This window comes from Daphnia carinata, chromosome 3 (assembly GCF_022539665.2).
Source record: "Daphnia carinata strain CSIRO-1 chromosome 3, CSIRO_AGI_Dcar_HiC_V3, whole genome shotgun sequence".
Classification (NCBI taxonomy): domain Eukaryota; kingdom Metazoa; phylum Arthropoda; class Branchiopoda; order Diplostraca; family Daphniidae; genus Daphnia; species Daphnia carinata.
The window spans coordinates 13128117-13142787 of NC_081333.1; the positions used below are offsets into that span (position 1 = coordinate 13128117).

The following is a 14671-nucleotide window of genomic DNA, read 5'->3' on the forward strand; positions in this document are numbered from 1 at the left end:
TTTACAAGTCATTCTGTTCTACTTTCGATCGTGCTCGAGCATTCAGAGAGATAAGAGACCAACGTACAAGTTGGGATACAACAATGTTGTTCGATAGATAATATCCGTGTATGTGGTCAGCATTTCTGTTTCACTGACGTACCGTTTAAGATCATTCCGGACAACACATCGAGCAGCGCAGAATCAATAACATCTTTAACTTCCCAATTGATCATTGTTCCAGCTTTACATTTTATTGTAAGCCATTTCATGTTCAGTACAGTTTTCTTTCTAATATGAATCACTCAATTAAGCGCAGTCACATTAGGTGACAATAATTTCTAATTAGGTTAAAAATGAACGGAAAAATCAAGAATCTGAGTGATCGACAGCATTTTTGGAAAGTACTTTTTGAAACCAAACAATTGGCTGCCCAGCTGGCCTCCTTGGCAACGAATCACGTTGATGGCATCACCTACGATGACATACCCCAGTACGGAAAAGTGCACGTCGTGGCTCAATCTGGTTCAAATTTAGGTGACAATTTCCAGAGCGATACGTTCATTGTAACTGCCCGGCTATTGCTAGGCCAACACGAAGAGGCAATCGACGTCTTGAGTACTTTCATTAAGGTATTTATTTCCCTATTCACTTCTAACGAGTTTGAAACTGTTCAACGTTCAACAGGTGCTGCCATCTAATTTCTTGCTTCGTAAATCGGCTTACGAGTCTCGCGTTCATCACCGTGAGATCAACATGTACCATCACTTCTTCGCTCTGCTGCGAGAACTGCATGCCGATCAGCCGATTCCATTAGATGTTCCAGACTGTTACTACACCCATCTGGAACAGGTTGTCAAGGGCGAGACGGACGGATCGGGTACTTGCATTCTACTTGAGGATCTCAAATCAGAGAATTATCGCATGGCAGATAAAATACGAGGTGCCGATTATCGCCACTGTCACATGGCATTGACGTCATTGGCTCATTATCACGCCTTGACTCTGAACGCTGTGAGAAAATGGAAAGATCCGTCCACGGGAGAATTGTCCAATATGCCACCTGTGGCGAAATTCATTTTGGAAGAGAAATCCATGTATGACGTAGGAATCATTAAAATCCTTCAAGACTTTTCCATCTCGATCGTCAATTTCGCCAAAGAAATAGACAGACCTGATGTGAGTACGCTGGGAAGTATTCTTGTCATACCTAATGGGAACAGTTTTAGTGTCTTTGTTCAAATTTATTTATTAGTAATCATTACCAGGTAGTTGAATGGTTGATAAACATACAGCAACGAATACCGGAAATCGTTTTAGTCGATAATCTCGAGAGCAGTGGTCCATTGGCTTGCATTCTTCATGGGGATTTTTGGAACAACAATATGCTCTTCAGATACGCAGACCAGACGTATCAAATTGAAAAGGAAGATGGGACAAAGAACGAGAATGCACCAGCAGACATTCCTGTTTCATTGAGAATGCTCGATTTTCAACTATCGAGGATCGGCCACCCACTCAGTGACGTCCTTTACTTCATGTACACGAGTACAATGCCGGAGTTGAGAGAGCGATACATGCTCGTCTTGCTTCGTTATTATTTTGATACTTTGACGACCGATCTGAGGTTGCTCGGCATTTCGTTGGACAACTACAGCTGGCAAAACTTTCTAGAGGATTACAAGAAAAGGTCGTTAATGTGGATGTTGATAGGCGTCATGATCGTTTCCATGACCCAAAATAAGAAGGTTGTGACCAGTTTACAAGATATGGATGCAGACGAACAACTAAAAGAGCCAAAACCAGGTGACAGTTGATTTCCGTTTGGGTATCAGTGCTCTTTAATCGTCTTCATTGTGTTGTTGGCCTTTTAGTGAACGAAGAGACGGATGTGGAACCAGTTAAGGGTGAAAGTGGAATGAGCCTCGAAATGGAGGAAACTTACAAGAACATGATGGCGACGTATGTACTGAGTGATAGTCCGGCTCTGTCCGATCGAATTCTTAAACTTATCCTGGAGGCTATGGCCTTAAATTGCTCTTAAACTGTAGTACCTTAAATTGTTCATCTTTTCCTGTATCTTCAAGGTTTTCCACCATTTTGCCTATTAAAGGTTGAATAAGATGTGCTAATTGTAGACACACTTCGCAACATAGTAAAAGACAAAACGAATACAAGATGGCGTTCTATGTTTTCCGTTGCTGCATCAAATAGGTTGACGTAATCACGGATGTTTGATTAGATTCAATAAATGTGATTTACTGCCTGTTGGTAGGCTGATAACTGTACTTGTTGCACTACTGGCACTGCAGCACAATCAGTGAGTTTGCGTAACACCAGGTCGTTAAGGCGAGATGGTAACGATTCTCTTACACGCGTATCATAGACTACAAAGTATGGAGTGAACACTGCGATGGGGTAGTTAGACTTTTGCCAATGCAGTGTTGCCATTTTGCATTTCTTGGAATAAAAATGATTGGAAAATAACGTGATTTCATGCAAAATGTCATTATTTCCCAAGCTAATTGAAAAACAATATCAAACAATGAGTAGTGGCCTCGGTCAGCATAATTTTTTCGCTTTCCATTGCGCAATTCTGAACGAAAACAAAAGCAAACATGAACATTTGCCTTTCAAAAAGAAAATAATCTGGCTTTGTAAATCGACTTATTTAATTATTGTTATACATTTTTTTCTTTCTGTTTGGTCACTGCAAAATATGGTCGTTTTGTGCTTGTCCTGGATAACGGACATAATCCTAAAGGGAAAGTTATATGAACTGTAAAACACGCCGAAACATGCAATAACAGGAAGAAAGATGAGTAGGCTAGGTAATTAAATTAACCATAGGAAGGACAAAGCGAAGGTGAAAAATTAAAGAGATATTTTACTTATGCATTACTTGTCGACAAACTGGCAGGACAGCTGATCGTTTCTTTATATTTGTGCTACTTTCTCTTCAACACCTGCGACTAATAAAGATAATCAGTGTTCGTATTATTTGGACCTCATCAAGTAGGTTATACCATGTTCGTCAAAGAAATATGTAACATATATTCGTAGCATATTTACATTTTAAAAAAGAACGGGGAAAAGCTTCACGAAAGATAATGAGAAGACAATGCGATAAGGTATACATGTCGAAAGTGAACAGCGCAGTGCGCAATTAGTAAAGCTCTACAATAAAACGTTTATAGGCAGAAACAATTAAATTAAACGATTAGAAAAGCACGCTGAGCGAATTATTAATTCAATGCAAAATCAATTGTCAAGAAAACGAACACAAATCCCGTAAAAATGATGTGAAGTAATTTTAAGAAGCAAATGAAAAAATTTCGCTGACCTTTCACACAGATCAACAGGTAGATAATGTGATAACAAATCATTATCTGCATTGGACTCGTAGGTTATATTCTATGCTTTACAGATAAACTGACTGATAAATTCTAAGCAATTTCGAGTTGCAAGTGAGGGTTGCCCAGTGTTTTAGAACCGGTATTGTACAAAAGCAGCTCGCATAAGTTCTTGTCTTGCTAGTATCAGGTGCAATTAAACCTGAAATGTCATCGACTGTTGCCGAAAATGTAGATGGCATCCAATTCGATCGCAAATATCGTTTGGGTACCGGTGGCTACGGTTCAGTGTTTCGTGGTACGTATAAAGGTCAAAGTGTAGCAGTAAAAAGAATCGATATTAGACCTGAGAGAGTTCAGATAGTTGACCGTGAGTTAAAAATTCTGCTACAGTTAGACGACCATCCCAATGTAGTAAAACTTTTCTACTTCACAAGGGATAAAGACTTCAAGTAAGATTATTACATGATAACTTTGAATTAAAAAGAGAATTTCCATATTATTTCTGTGATTTAGTTACTTTGTTTTGGAATTGTGCGACGCATCATTGGATCAGGTGTTCCTAAATGAGGACGATCCTCGGAAATATAAAGGACCTGCATTACCAAATAATTTCGAGGTTTTCTTCCAGTTAGCCACTGGTCTCGAGTACATTCATTCACAGCAACTAATCCACCGGGACATTAAACCGGAAAACATTCTCATTTTTGTGAAACATACAGACTTGACAGCTGAAAAGATAACGATCAAGTGGGCTGATTTTGGATTTTCACGGGAAGTGAGTGAATGGGGAACATTCATAATGAGTGGAGTCAAAGGGACTCTAATTTGGTTTTCCCCCGAAGAGATGGAAATTAGCAGCAGAGACGTACACACTGAAAAAATTAAAGGCCCCACCAAAAGCGACGTATACGCAGAAGGCCTTGTCTTCGGCTATATTCTCTTGAAAGGAAGACATATCTACGGTGAAAATAAGGACGATATTGCGAGGAACATCAAGGACAGCAATCCAGTCAGTATGAGTGGTAAGTTAGCTCTTGAGGCAGATCATATAACATAAGCATATTAATTAAATGTTTAAAATTTAAAATATAATAGAAATTCATCACAAGCATTTAGCCCGTAACTTAATAGAACAAATGCTGATCAAGACACCTGGCGAAAGAATTACATCCAAACAAGTTGTTGATCAACTTCAATCCATAAAAATCAAAGTAAAGAAATTCCACAGTTTAAAAACGACTTCATCAATGAAATTCGGGTTATAACAAAAGTTTTTCATTTAGCTTACGGAAGGAGAAAAAAATCTGCATCGGTTGTGTGCAGATCAATGTCCAACACCAGACTATAGCATATTACCACAATGGATATTCAGATATCCAAGAGATATAAGGAATGATATCAAATCTTTAATGCAACTCGGAATCGACATAAACGCAAAGAACGACGATGGATGGAATGCGCTTCATCTTTTGTGTTCTAACAATTCAAGCCAACACTTAACCGATGCGATTGAGCTCTTGATTGAACTCGGCATCGACAAAAACACAAAAAACGACAATGGGTCGAATGCGCTTCATCTTTTGTGTCGAAACAATTCAAGCCCACACTTAATCGATGCGATTAAACTCTTGATCGAACTCGGCTTCGACAAAAAGGCAAAGGACAAAAATGGGTCGAATGCGCTTCATCTTTTATGTGGATTCAATTCAAGCCAACACTTAATCGATGCGATTAAACTCTTGATCGAACTCGGCATCGACAAAAACGTAAAAACCAACGATGGATGGAATGCGCTTCATCTTTTATGTCGATTCAGTTCAAGCCCACACTTAATCGATGCGATTAAACTCTTGATCGAACTCGGCATTGACAAAAACGCAAAGGACAACGATGGAGGGAATGCGCTTCATTATTTGTGTTGTAACAATTCAAGCCCACAATTAATCGATGCGATTAAACTCTTGATCGAACTCGGTATCGACAAGGACGCAAAAACCAACACTGGATCAAATGCGCTTCATCTTTTGTGTCGAAACAATTCAAGTCCACACTTAATCAATGCAATCAAACTCTTGATCGAACTGGGCATCGATAAAAACGCAAAAACCAACGGTGGATGCAATGCGCTTCATCTTTTGTGTTATAACAATTCAAGCCCACATTTAATCGATGCAATCAAACTCTTGATCGAACTCGGCTTCGACAAAAAGGCAAAGGACAAAAATCGGTCGAATGCGCTTCATCTTTTATGTGGATTCAATTCAAGCCCACACTTAATCGATGCGATTAAACTCTTGATCGAACTCGGCATCGACAAAAACGCAAAGGACAACAATGGGTCGAATGCGCTTCATTATTTGTGTCGATTCAATTCAAGCCAACACTTAATCGATGCGATTAAACTCTTGATTGAACTCGGCATCGACAAAAACGCAAAGACCTACTTTAGATGGAATGCACTCGACTTGTGTCGGCGTAATAAAAATCTTGCAAATTGTAACGTAGACGAAATCTTTAAAACCGTATGAAGTGAATTTTCAAAAATGTTAAGGCTGTTCGGAAGACGAACATACTAACATAACTTCAAACAAAATTCCCCGGTACGTTGCAACAAATGTGATTCTCGGAAAAATACAGGCAACTACATGAATTGTTCAATGGCAAAGGGTATTTATTTCTAATTGAAATGCGACGCATTTATGTTAAATAAATTAACATTCGAAAAAAAATAAGGTACTGGTCAATGGGCTCATTAAGTACGACGCATCACATTTGCTGGACCTGATTAACACGAGCCTTCTAACACAAATGATTAGAAGAGTGTGCGAAAACGTAACGAAAACCAATTGATCCCTTTCTTTTAGTAATCACGTCCTTGATAAGGAAGCAACTAGTTCTTCCGGTCCAAGAAAACATATTAGACGCGTAAAATTACCGAGGAAGGCAAACTTTACAGGGTAGATAAGCGTCAAGCTTCATTAACAAACACATAGCCATAATTCTAATTTGCCAGTCAAATAAGGTCTTTCAAAGGAAACCGACTCATCTTCGATTTTAAACTAATTACAAGATACAGAGTACAACGAAAGAGGAAAGCGCTCCACATTTAAAACCGATCGAGCGGAAGCTTGAGCTGTGCGATCGCCATGTTCATAGTGAATGGATGTGAAATGAACTTAAAAAAACTCATACCATATTTTTAACAAATTTAACAAGACTAAAATTAATTACTGTTGCGCGTTGGCATCAACTTAAGGTGAAAGTGTAAATACATAAAATCTGAATTCCATAACGAATCGTTTCACTCGCCCACCTCATTGAAAACCACGGAATATGCACGTTACCATTTGAGTATCCTAATTTCATTTCTCTTGAAATATCAACCAAAGCAAAGCGCTGCAAACGTCAAGTGAGTATTAACTGGTAAATGCAGTGGGTTATAGAGTGGTGAAAAGGACACTATGGATGATAGCTCTTTGCTTTGTCACGATTGAATAAACCTTCACTTAAAATATTTGTTTGCAAAATTCCGAGGAAAACGCACACCAATGAAAAAAGGGAATTCAATCCTCCATACAATCTAACGGGCGCGTCCAGCTCTAAAGCTTTATAAAAAATAAAACCCGAAAACGAAAACTAACCTGGAAATGCAACACATAGTCATCGAAAGACAGCAATCTGCTGGACATGACACACACTTTTAGACTCTCCGCTTTAGGTTTTGACCGTTGGCCGGTTTCAAAACCACATTTGCCAGTTTCATCACGACGACGCGCTTCATTCGCAACAAACTGAGCAAAAAAGAAACAAATAAAAAAATCATCATTTAGGAAAAAAGTACGGCATTGTAAACATTTAGCTCAATACTATAGACTAACAAATGATTGCAGGTGATTCATTAGTTCTAAGACATTCCCCATTGCACCAAATACATGTTGTAAGCAATATTGATCCAAAATGTCCAAGTTTCTTATGACGGCCATGAATCGAAAAGTATTGAAATTGACAATCGTGCAAGCCTAGTCAAATAATCCAAACTCTGCCTTAGATACAACTGTATTTACGACAGAAATGTAACATTTTGACTACGTGTCAGTAGACTAGTATTGTCTAAACAAATTTACTTCATTGATTGCATGACAAATATTCTAACCTGCTTTTATGTCCTGCAAAGAAAAGGTGGCAACGCTCTCACATACTAACGAAGAAGCAAAAGGAAAAGGTGCAGGTTCATGGAACTAAACTTACCATTGCACATTGCGACACTCCACCAGACCAGAGACTTAAAGCAGAAGGCACTGATCCCTACTATGGGCTCAGTAGACATACTCCGTCTTTCCGGTGGTGGCGCGCGGAACTTATACCCGCCGTTTGTTGCGGGCATGGCCTACTATAACAAACGGCCAGCAAGCCCGCAATACCCCCTGCGCCTAAAACTAAATTGCCAGAGGGGTCTAATACCCCAAACTGAGCTCCACTTTCCACTGTTTGGTAACCAAGAAAGAATTGAAATGAGTGGGAAAAACAATGGAAAGTGGAACCTAGCGCCGCGCGTAGTCAGTTTACTTTAGGAAAGGAGAAAAAAGAAAGATTTAGGCTGGATTCGAACTCGGATCTCCCGTATTGCAATCGAGAGTTCTATCCATTAAACCATTGTACTAATAGTTAAACCGCTACCGGGGCAGTAGTAGCTCTCCTCCTGTGTCATTCAGTGGCAAAAGTCGAGGAAATCGGAATGGGTGGAATGAAGCTGCGGCAAGTGGAGTTCGATTTGGGGTATTAAGCCCCTCTGGCAATTTTAGTTTTAGGCGCAGGGGGGTATTGCGGGCTTGCTGGCCGTTTGTTATAGTAGGCCATGGTTGCGGGGGAGGGATACTTTACAAGGACACTGTAAGGTCTCATTAGTAGGAATTTGGAAAATTCAAAAAGACAAAGATGATAAATAATAGACGAAAGGAAAACATGGGTTATAGAGAACTCTGCTCGATTAGAAAAGGAAACAGGCAATTTATTGTTAAAGATAACAAAACTTACCAGGTTCATTGAACCATCGTTGAGCTGTTGTTCCATAGGCGGGAGAACTCGTGTCACATTGCCTTGTGTCCCTGAGCAAGCCAGCATGGTTTTACTTCCCGTACCTCTAGCGCTAATGGTGAGAAGGCGGGTGTGTTATAAACATGTGCAGTAAAACGCAAATACTATGTAATTTCATTTTCTTTATCCGATATCATAAATTTTTCCTGTCTAGTAATACACATATTTTAAACAAAACATTTCTAAAATAAAATTTTTTTAACATTTGGAATAATGCATTCCAAAACGAAAATAGGCTTCCAACGATTGTATCGATTCTTACACGATCAATCAGCGAAATCGGTACGGTACACGTGCCCGAAGAAAAGTAGGAGGAATGGTTTTCTCTCAGTGTGTGCAACGAGATGACTGTGACAATTCGTTCAATATTTAGTAAGGTCCTACATCAGGTACAGAAATTCGCTCCCTAAAAGGTTATTATTATTGCAATTATTATAAATACTGGTATTGATGGGTGTTTGATTATTTAATTTCTATGCATTTCACATTTTGGCAAACGTGTAGATACGGACGTGGAACCAGTGAAGGGCGAAAGTTGAATGAGCCTCGAAATGGAGGAAAAGATGAAGAACATGATGGCGACGCAAGCATTGAAAACTTGTCCATTACGTATCCAAAAAACTATGTCCGGCTTACTCTCAGAATGATAAGGTATGCAACGAATCATAGCATGAGTGAGCTAAATTCAACAGTACATGTTTGACCTACAAGTTTTTGATTGCATTTTGTTTGGCAGGTATACGTGCCGAATACAAAACATTAACTCGTTAGCCTTAAGGATGCCCGACTTAACTAGACTAAGTGCGATAACGTATAGTAGATCTCTTGTACAAAAATTTCTATTCTAAGTCGTGCGTTTTGATAAAAAGCCTTTTTGCGATAAGCCGAAAGTAATCATTTATCATCATCAAACTGCTTTCGCATCAGGAGGGAAAGCTTCAGGAAAGATAACGAGAAAATATTCGATAAGGTATACGTGTCGAAAGCAAACAGTGCAGAACGCAATTATTAAAGCGCTATGATAAATCGTTTTACACCCAGAAAACCTTAAAAGAAACGATTAGAAAGACACTATGAGCAAATTATTAATTTGATGCAAAATCATTTGATAAGTCAGTTGCAAAAATCCCCTAAAAATGATGTGAAGTGATTGTAAGGAGCAAATGGAAAAGCCTTACTGACATTTCACACGTATCAACAGGTAGACGACGCGATAACAAATCATTATCTGCATTGGACTCGTAGGTTATATTCTATGCTTTACAGATAAACTGATTGATAAATTCAAAGCAATTTCGGGTTGCAAGTGCGGTTTGCCTAGTGTTCAACGGTATTTTAGAAAAGCAACTTGCACAAGTTCTTCTCTTGCTAGTCTCGGGTGCAATTAAACCTGAAATGTCATCGACTACTCCCGATACTGTAGGTGATATCCAATTCTATCGCAAAGAGGAATTGGGTAGCGGTGGCTTCGGTTCAGTTTATCGTGGTACATATAAAGGTCGAAGTGTAGCAGTCAAAAAAATTTGGATTAGACATGGAAGATTGCAGGAAGTTGAACGTGAGTTAAATAATCTGCGGCAGTTAGACAACCATCCCAATGTAGTAAAACTTTTCTACTTCACAAGGGATAAAGACTTCAAGTAAGATTATTACGTGATAACTTTGATTTTAAAAGAGAATTTCCCTATGATTTCTGCGATTCAGTTACTTTGCTTTGGAATTGTGCGACGCGTCCTTGGATAAGGTGTTTCTAAATGAGAACGATCCTCGGAAATATAAAGGACCTGCATTACCAAATAATTTCGAGATTTTCTCCCAATTAGCCACTGGTCTCCAATACATTCATTCGAAGCAACTAATCCATCGGGACATTAAACCGGAAAACATTCTCATTTCAGTGAAACATACTGACAAAGGTAAAAACATAAAGATCAAGTGGGCTGACTTTGGATTGTCACGAGAAGTGAGTGAAAGGGGAACATTCATAATGAGTGCAGTCAGAGGGACTCTACTTTGGTTCTCTCCCGAAGAGTTGGAAAATATAGGCAGAGACCTACGCAATGAGAAAACTAAAGGCTTCTACACAAGCGACGTTTACGCATTAGGCCTCGTCTTTGGTTATATTCTCCTAAAAGGAAGACATATCTACGGTGAAAATCAATGTGCTATTGCTGCGAACATAAAGCAGAACAATCCAGTCAATATGAGTGGTAAGTGACCTCTTCAGGTAGATCATACAACATAAGCATATTAATTAAACATTAAACTTAAAAAAATAGAAATTCACAATAAGCATTTCGCCCGTAACTTAATTGAACAAATGCTGATCAAGAAACCTGATGAAAGAATTACATCCGAAAAAGTTGTTATTCAACTTCAAACCATAAAAATCAAAGTAATCACACAAGTTTAGTACCTTCTTCGTCAATGAAATTTGGGTTCTCTAACAAATGTTTTCCATTTAGCTTACCGAAGAAGAAGAAAAACTGCTTCGGTTGTGTGCACAACCTCGAACACCAGATAATAACATATTACCTTGGCCATTCGCAAATTCAAAACGAATTAGGAATGACATCAAATTTTTAATGCAATTTGGCATCGACATAAACGCAAAGGACAACAATGGAAGTAATGCGCTTCATCTTTTGTGTAGATATAATTCAAGCCAACACTTAATCGATGAGATTAAACTCTTGATCGAACTCGGCATCGACAAAAACGCAAAGGACAACAATGGATGGAATGCGCTTCATCTGTTATGTCTATTCAGTTCAAGCCCACACTTAATCGATGCGATTAAACTCTTGATCGAACTCGGCATCGACAAGGACGCAAAGATCAACGCTGGATGGAATGCGCTTCATCTTTGTGTTATAACAATTCAAGCCCACACTTAATCGATGCGATTAAACTCTTGATCGAACTCGGCATCGACAAAAAACCAAAGGACAACAATGGATGGAATGCGCTTCATTATTTGTGTCGATTCAATTCAAGCCCACATTTAATCGATACGATTAAACTCTTGATCGAACTCGGCATCGGCAAAAACCCAAAGGACAACGATGGATGGAATGCGCTTTATCTTTTCTGTAGATATAATTCAAGGCAAGACTTAATCGATGAGCTCTTGATCGAACTCGGCATCGACAAAAACGCAAAGGACAACAATGGGTCGAATGCGCTTCATCAGTTATGTCTATTGAGTTCAAGCCCACACTTAATCGATGCGATTAAATTCTTGATCGAACTCGGCATCGACAAAAACCCAAAGGACAACAATGGATGGAATGCGCTTCATTATTTGTGTCGATTCAATTCAAGCCCACATTTAATCGATGCGATTAAACTCTTGATCGAACTCGGCATCGACAAAAACCCAAAGGACAACAATGGATGGAATGCGCTTCATTATTTGTGTCGATTCAATTCAAGCCCACACTTAATCAATGCGATTAAACTCTTGATCGAACTCGGCATCGACAAGGACGCAAAGGACAACAATGGGTCGAATGCGCTTCATCTGTTATGTCGATTCAATTCAAGCCAACACTTAATCGATGCGATTAAACTCTTGATCGAACTCGGCATCGACAAAAACGCAATAACTAAGGCTGGATCAAATGCGCTTCATCTTTTGTGTCGATACAGTTCAAGCCCACACTTAATCGATGCGATTAAACTTTTGAACGAACTCGGCATCGACAAAAACGCAAAGGACAACAATGGGTCGAATGCGTTTCATCTTTTGTGTCTATACAATTCAAGCCCACACATAATTGATGCTATTAAACTCTTGATCAAACTCGGCATTTACAAGGACGCAAAGGATAACGGTGGATCAGATGCACTCGATTTGAGCCGGCGCAATCCAAATCTTACAAAGTGCAACGTAGACGAAATCCTTAAACCGGATGAGGTGCAATTATAACGATATTAAAGCTTTTCGCAAGATAAACAGGCAAAAAAAGGCTGCGTTGCAACAGACTAGACTCTCGGCAAAATACGGTTTATAATAGTTAGAATAGACAGTGCGACGCACCACGTCAGCTGGAGTATGCAGAAAACGAACCTTGTAACACAAGTGAATAAAAGAGTTTGAGGAAACGTAACGAAAACTTCCGTAACTTGTCTGCGAAAAAACAATCTACGATTTCTGGGCCAACTGCAAAACGAACGACCACACATCCACTAACACAACTCTGCTATCGTTGGAAAACTCACTTTAGGAGAAACATGAGGCATCAGTCGAGTAATTGTGTGCTAACTATACGGGAATAAAGGGCGACCCAGTTCTACATCAACAGCACAAAGTCAAACGGTATGCAATGGCGGCATCCTGAAATCGACTCAACTTTGTTGTTAATCCATTTACTTAATTTACTTTCACCTAAAATATTTTTTTGCCAAATTCCGAGGAAAACGCACACCAATCAAAAAAGGTAATTCGATCCTCCATACAATCTAACGTGCGCGCACATCTCTTAAGTTTTGTAAAATGTAAAACCCGAATACAAAAACTAACCTGGAAATGCACCACGTGATCTTCATCGAAAGTAGGTAATCTGCTGGACACTACACACATTTGATATTTAGACGCTTTCCGCTTTACACCCGGAGTTTTGATGATTGCAGCGTGGTCACCAATGAGCTGACTTGTGGTCCATCGTAAATTGACGTGTAAAACATTCCACCACTGATGGACAATCAGCTTTTGCTATGACGATGTTTCCAGGGTTTAAACCGTTAGCCAGTTTCAAAACCAAGTTTGCCAGTTCCATCACCAGGGCTCGCTGCATTCATCAACAAACTAAGCAAAAAAGAAACAATTGAAAAAAAATCATCATTTAGTGAAAGATAACGGCACTGTAAACACTTAGCTCATTATAAGAGGTTAACAAATTATTTGCAGATGACTGTTTATTTCTAAAACATTCCCCATTGCAACAGGCATGTGTTGCAAGCAATATTGATCCAAAATGTCCAAGTTTCTTACGACGGCCATGAATCGAAAAATATTGAAATTGACCATTGTGGAAGCCTAGTTGAATGATCCACGCTGAGCCTTAGATGCAACTGTATTTACCACAGAAATGTAACATTTTGCTTTCGTGTCAATGGAATTTTCTGAACAAGTTTACGTCATTGATTGTATGACAAATGTTCTTACCTACTTTTAAGTTCTGCAAAGAAAAGGTGGCAACGCTCTCACATACTGGCGAAGAAGCAAAATGAAAAGGTTCAGGTTCATGGGACACAAATTCACTACTACACATTGTGGCACTCCACCAGACCAGAGACTAAAGTGAAAATCACCGATGCCTACTTTAGGCCCGGTAGACATGCTCCGTCTTTCCGATGGTGGCGCGCGGAACTTATACCCGCCGTTTGTTGCGGGGGAGGGTGGGAGAGAAACTTTACAAGGACACTGTAAGGTCTCATTTAGCAAGAATTTGAAAAATTCAAAAACACGAAGATGATAAATAATAGACGAAGGGAAAAGATGGGTTACAGAGAACTCCACTCGATTTGAAAAGGGAACAGGCAATTTATTGTTAAAGATAACAAAACTTACCAGGTTCATTGAACCATCGTTGAGCTATTGTTCCATAGGCGGGAGAACTCCTGTCTCATTGCCTTTTGTCCCTGAGCAAGCCAGCATGGTTTTATTTCCCGTACCTCTAGCGCTAACGGTGAGAAGGCGGGTGTGTTATAAACATGTGAAGGGAAACGCAAATATTCCTTCCATTTTCTTTATCCGATATTATAAATTTTTCCTGTCTAGTAGCACACATACTTTAAACGAAACATTTCTAAAATTAAATTTTTTAAACATTTAATAGAATAGAATAATAGAATAATGCATTCCAAAACGAAAATAGTCTTCCAATGATTATATCGATTCTTACTCGATCAATCACCAATATCGGTACGGTACACGTGCCCGACGAAAAGTAGGAGGAATGGTTTGACTGTGACAATTCGTTAAACTCCCGCCATCCCCCACCCCCAAAAGGAAAACTAAATTAAATTAAACATCATGTAGTATTTGTTTGTATTTCGAATTTCCTTCTGCACATGCTGCCTCGGTGTCCCAGTGATGATCTGAAATCAGTTGAGTCCTAGCATTCGGACAGATAAGAACAGGATGTCCGTGTAAAGTAGGTCAATCACGGACATTGTAGCTTGGTTCGAGAGGTGACATTTTTGCTTGTAGTTGGTGTTCTTTTTCATTCACGTTC

General features: G+C 39.2%; 4 protein-coding genes and 1 long non-coding RNA gene across 5 annotated transcripts; 4 read left to right on the forward strand and 1 right to left on the reverse strand.

Annotated features, from left to right (window-relative positions):
• The first annotated feature begins 120 nt into the window (after nucleotides 1–120).
• Nucleotides 121–2178, forward strand: LOC130694570 (uncharacterized). The gene is made up of 5 exons (XM_057517645.2): nucleotides 121–237; nucleotides 308–611; nucleotides 667–1158; nucleotides 1248–1785; nucleotides 1854–2178. Exons 2-5 carry the CDS (start codon nucleotides 336–338, stop codon nucleotides 2021–2023), a joined length of 1476 nt encoding a protein of 491 aa, XP_057373628.1. The 5' UTR covers nucleotides 121–237; nucleotides 308–335; the 3' UTR covers nucleotides 2024–2178.
• Nucleotides 1053–7715, reverse strand: LOC130694593 (uncharacterized). The gene is made up of 4 exons (XR_009002083.1): nucleotides 7584–7715; nucleotides 6977–7126; nucleotides 1245–4368; nucleotides 1053–1189 (listed from the first exon to the last, which is right to left on the reverse strand). It is a non-coding gene; the product is annotated as an uncharacterized LOC130694593 (long non-coding RNA).
• Nucleotides 3479–6362, forward strand: LOC130694566 (death-associated protein kinase 1-like). The gene is made up of 4 exons (XM_057517638.1): nucleotides 3479–3784; nucleotides 3849–4357; nucleotides 4431–4546; nucleotides 4619–6362. The coding sequence occupies exons 1-4, from the start codon at nucleotides 3540–3542 to the stop codon at nucleotides 5861–5863; spliced, it is 2115 nt and encodes a 704-aa protein (XP_057373621.1). The 5' UTR covers nucleotides 3479–3539; the 3' UTR covers nucleotides 5864–6362.
• A 2109-nt stretch (nucleotides 7716–9824) lies between the features above and the next one.
• LOC130695434 (serine/threonine-protein kinase/endoribonuclease IRE1-like) lies at nucleotides 9825–10842 on the forward strand. The gene is made up of 3 exons (XM_057518572.2): nucleotides 9825–10069; nucleotides 10134–10639; nucleotides 10709–10842. The coding sequence occupies exons 1-3, from the start codon at nucleotides 9825–9827 to the stop codon at nucleotides 10840–10842; spliced, it is 885 nt and encodes a 294-aa protein (XP_057374555.2).
• Nucleotides 10708–13147, forward strand: LOC132087829 (uncharacterized). Its single transcript, XM_059494527.1, has 2 exons — nucleotides 10708–10824; nucleotides 10895–13147. Exon 2 carries the CDS (start codon nucleotides 11278–11280, stop codon nucleotides 12358–12360), a length of 1083 nt encoding a protein of 360 aa, XP_059350510.1. The 5' UTR covers nucleotides 10708–10824; nucleotides 10895–11277; the 3' UTR covers nucleotides 12361–13147.
• The last annotated feature ends 1524 nt before the right edge of the window (nucleotides 13148–14671 follow it).

Excerpts from the sequence above, each read along its gene's own strand:
- LOC130694566 (XM_057517638.1), top strand. The coding sequence starts at position 3,540 with ATGTCATCGACTGTTGCCGAAAATGTAGATGGCATCCAATTCGATCGC. Across the intron at positions 4,358-4,430 it reads CAATCCAGTCAGTATGAGTG|AAATTCATCACAAGCATTTA; the intron begins GTAAGTTAGCTC and ends AAAATATAATAG. Across the intron at positions 4,547-4,618 it reads TTCAATCCATAAAAATCAAA|CTTACGGAAGGAGAAAAAAA; the intron begins GTAAAGAAATTC and ends TTTTTCATTTAG.
- LOC132087829 (XM_059494527.1), top strand. The coding sequence starts at position 11,278 with ATGGAATGCGCTTCATCTTTGTGTTATAACAATTCAAGCCCACACTTA.
- LOC130694570 (XM_057517645.2), top strand. The coding sequence starts at position 336 with ATGAACGGAAAAATCAAGAATCTGAGTGATCGACAGCATTTTTGGAAA. Across the intron at positions 612-666 it reads TCTTGAGTACTTTCATTAAG|GTGCTGCCATCTAATTTCTT; the intron begins GTATTTATTTCC and ends AACGTTCAACAG. Across the intron at positions 1,159-1,247 it reads AAGAAATAGACAGACCTGAT|GTAGTTGAATGGTTGATAAA; the intron begins GTGAGTACGCTG and ends AATCATTACCAG.
- LOC130695434 (XM_057518572.2), top strand. The coding sequence starts at position 9,825 with ATGTCATCGACTACTCCCGATACTGTAGGTGATATCCAATTCTATCGC. Across the intron at positions 10,070-10,133 it reads ACAAGGGATAAAGACTTCAA|TTACTTTGCTTTGGAATTGT; the intron begins GTAAGATTATTA and ends TCTGCGATTCAG. Across the intron at positions 10,640-10,708 it reads CAATCCAGTCAATATGAGTG|AAATTCACAATAAGCATTTC; the intron begins GTAAGTGACCTC and ends TTAAAAAAATAG.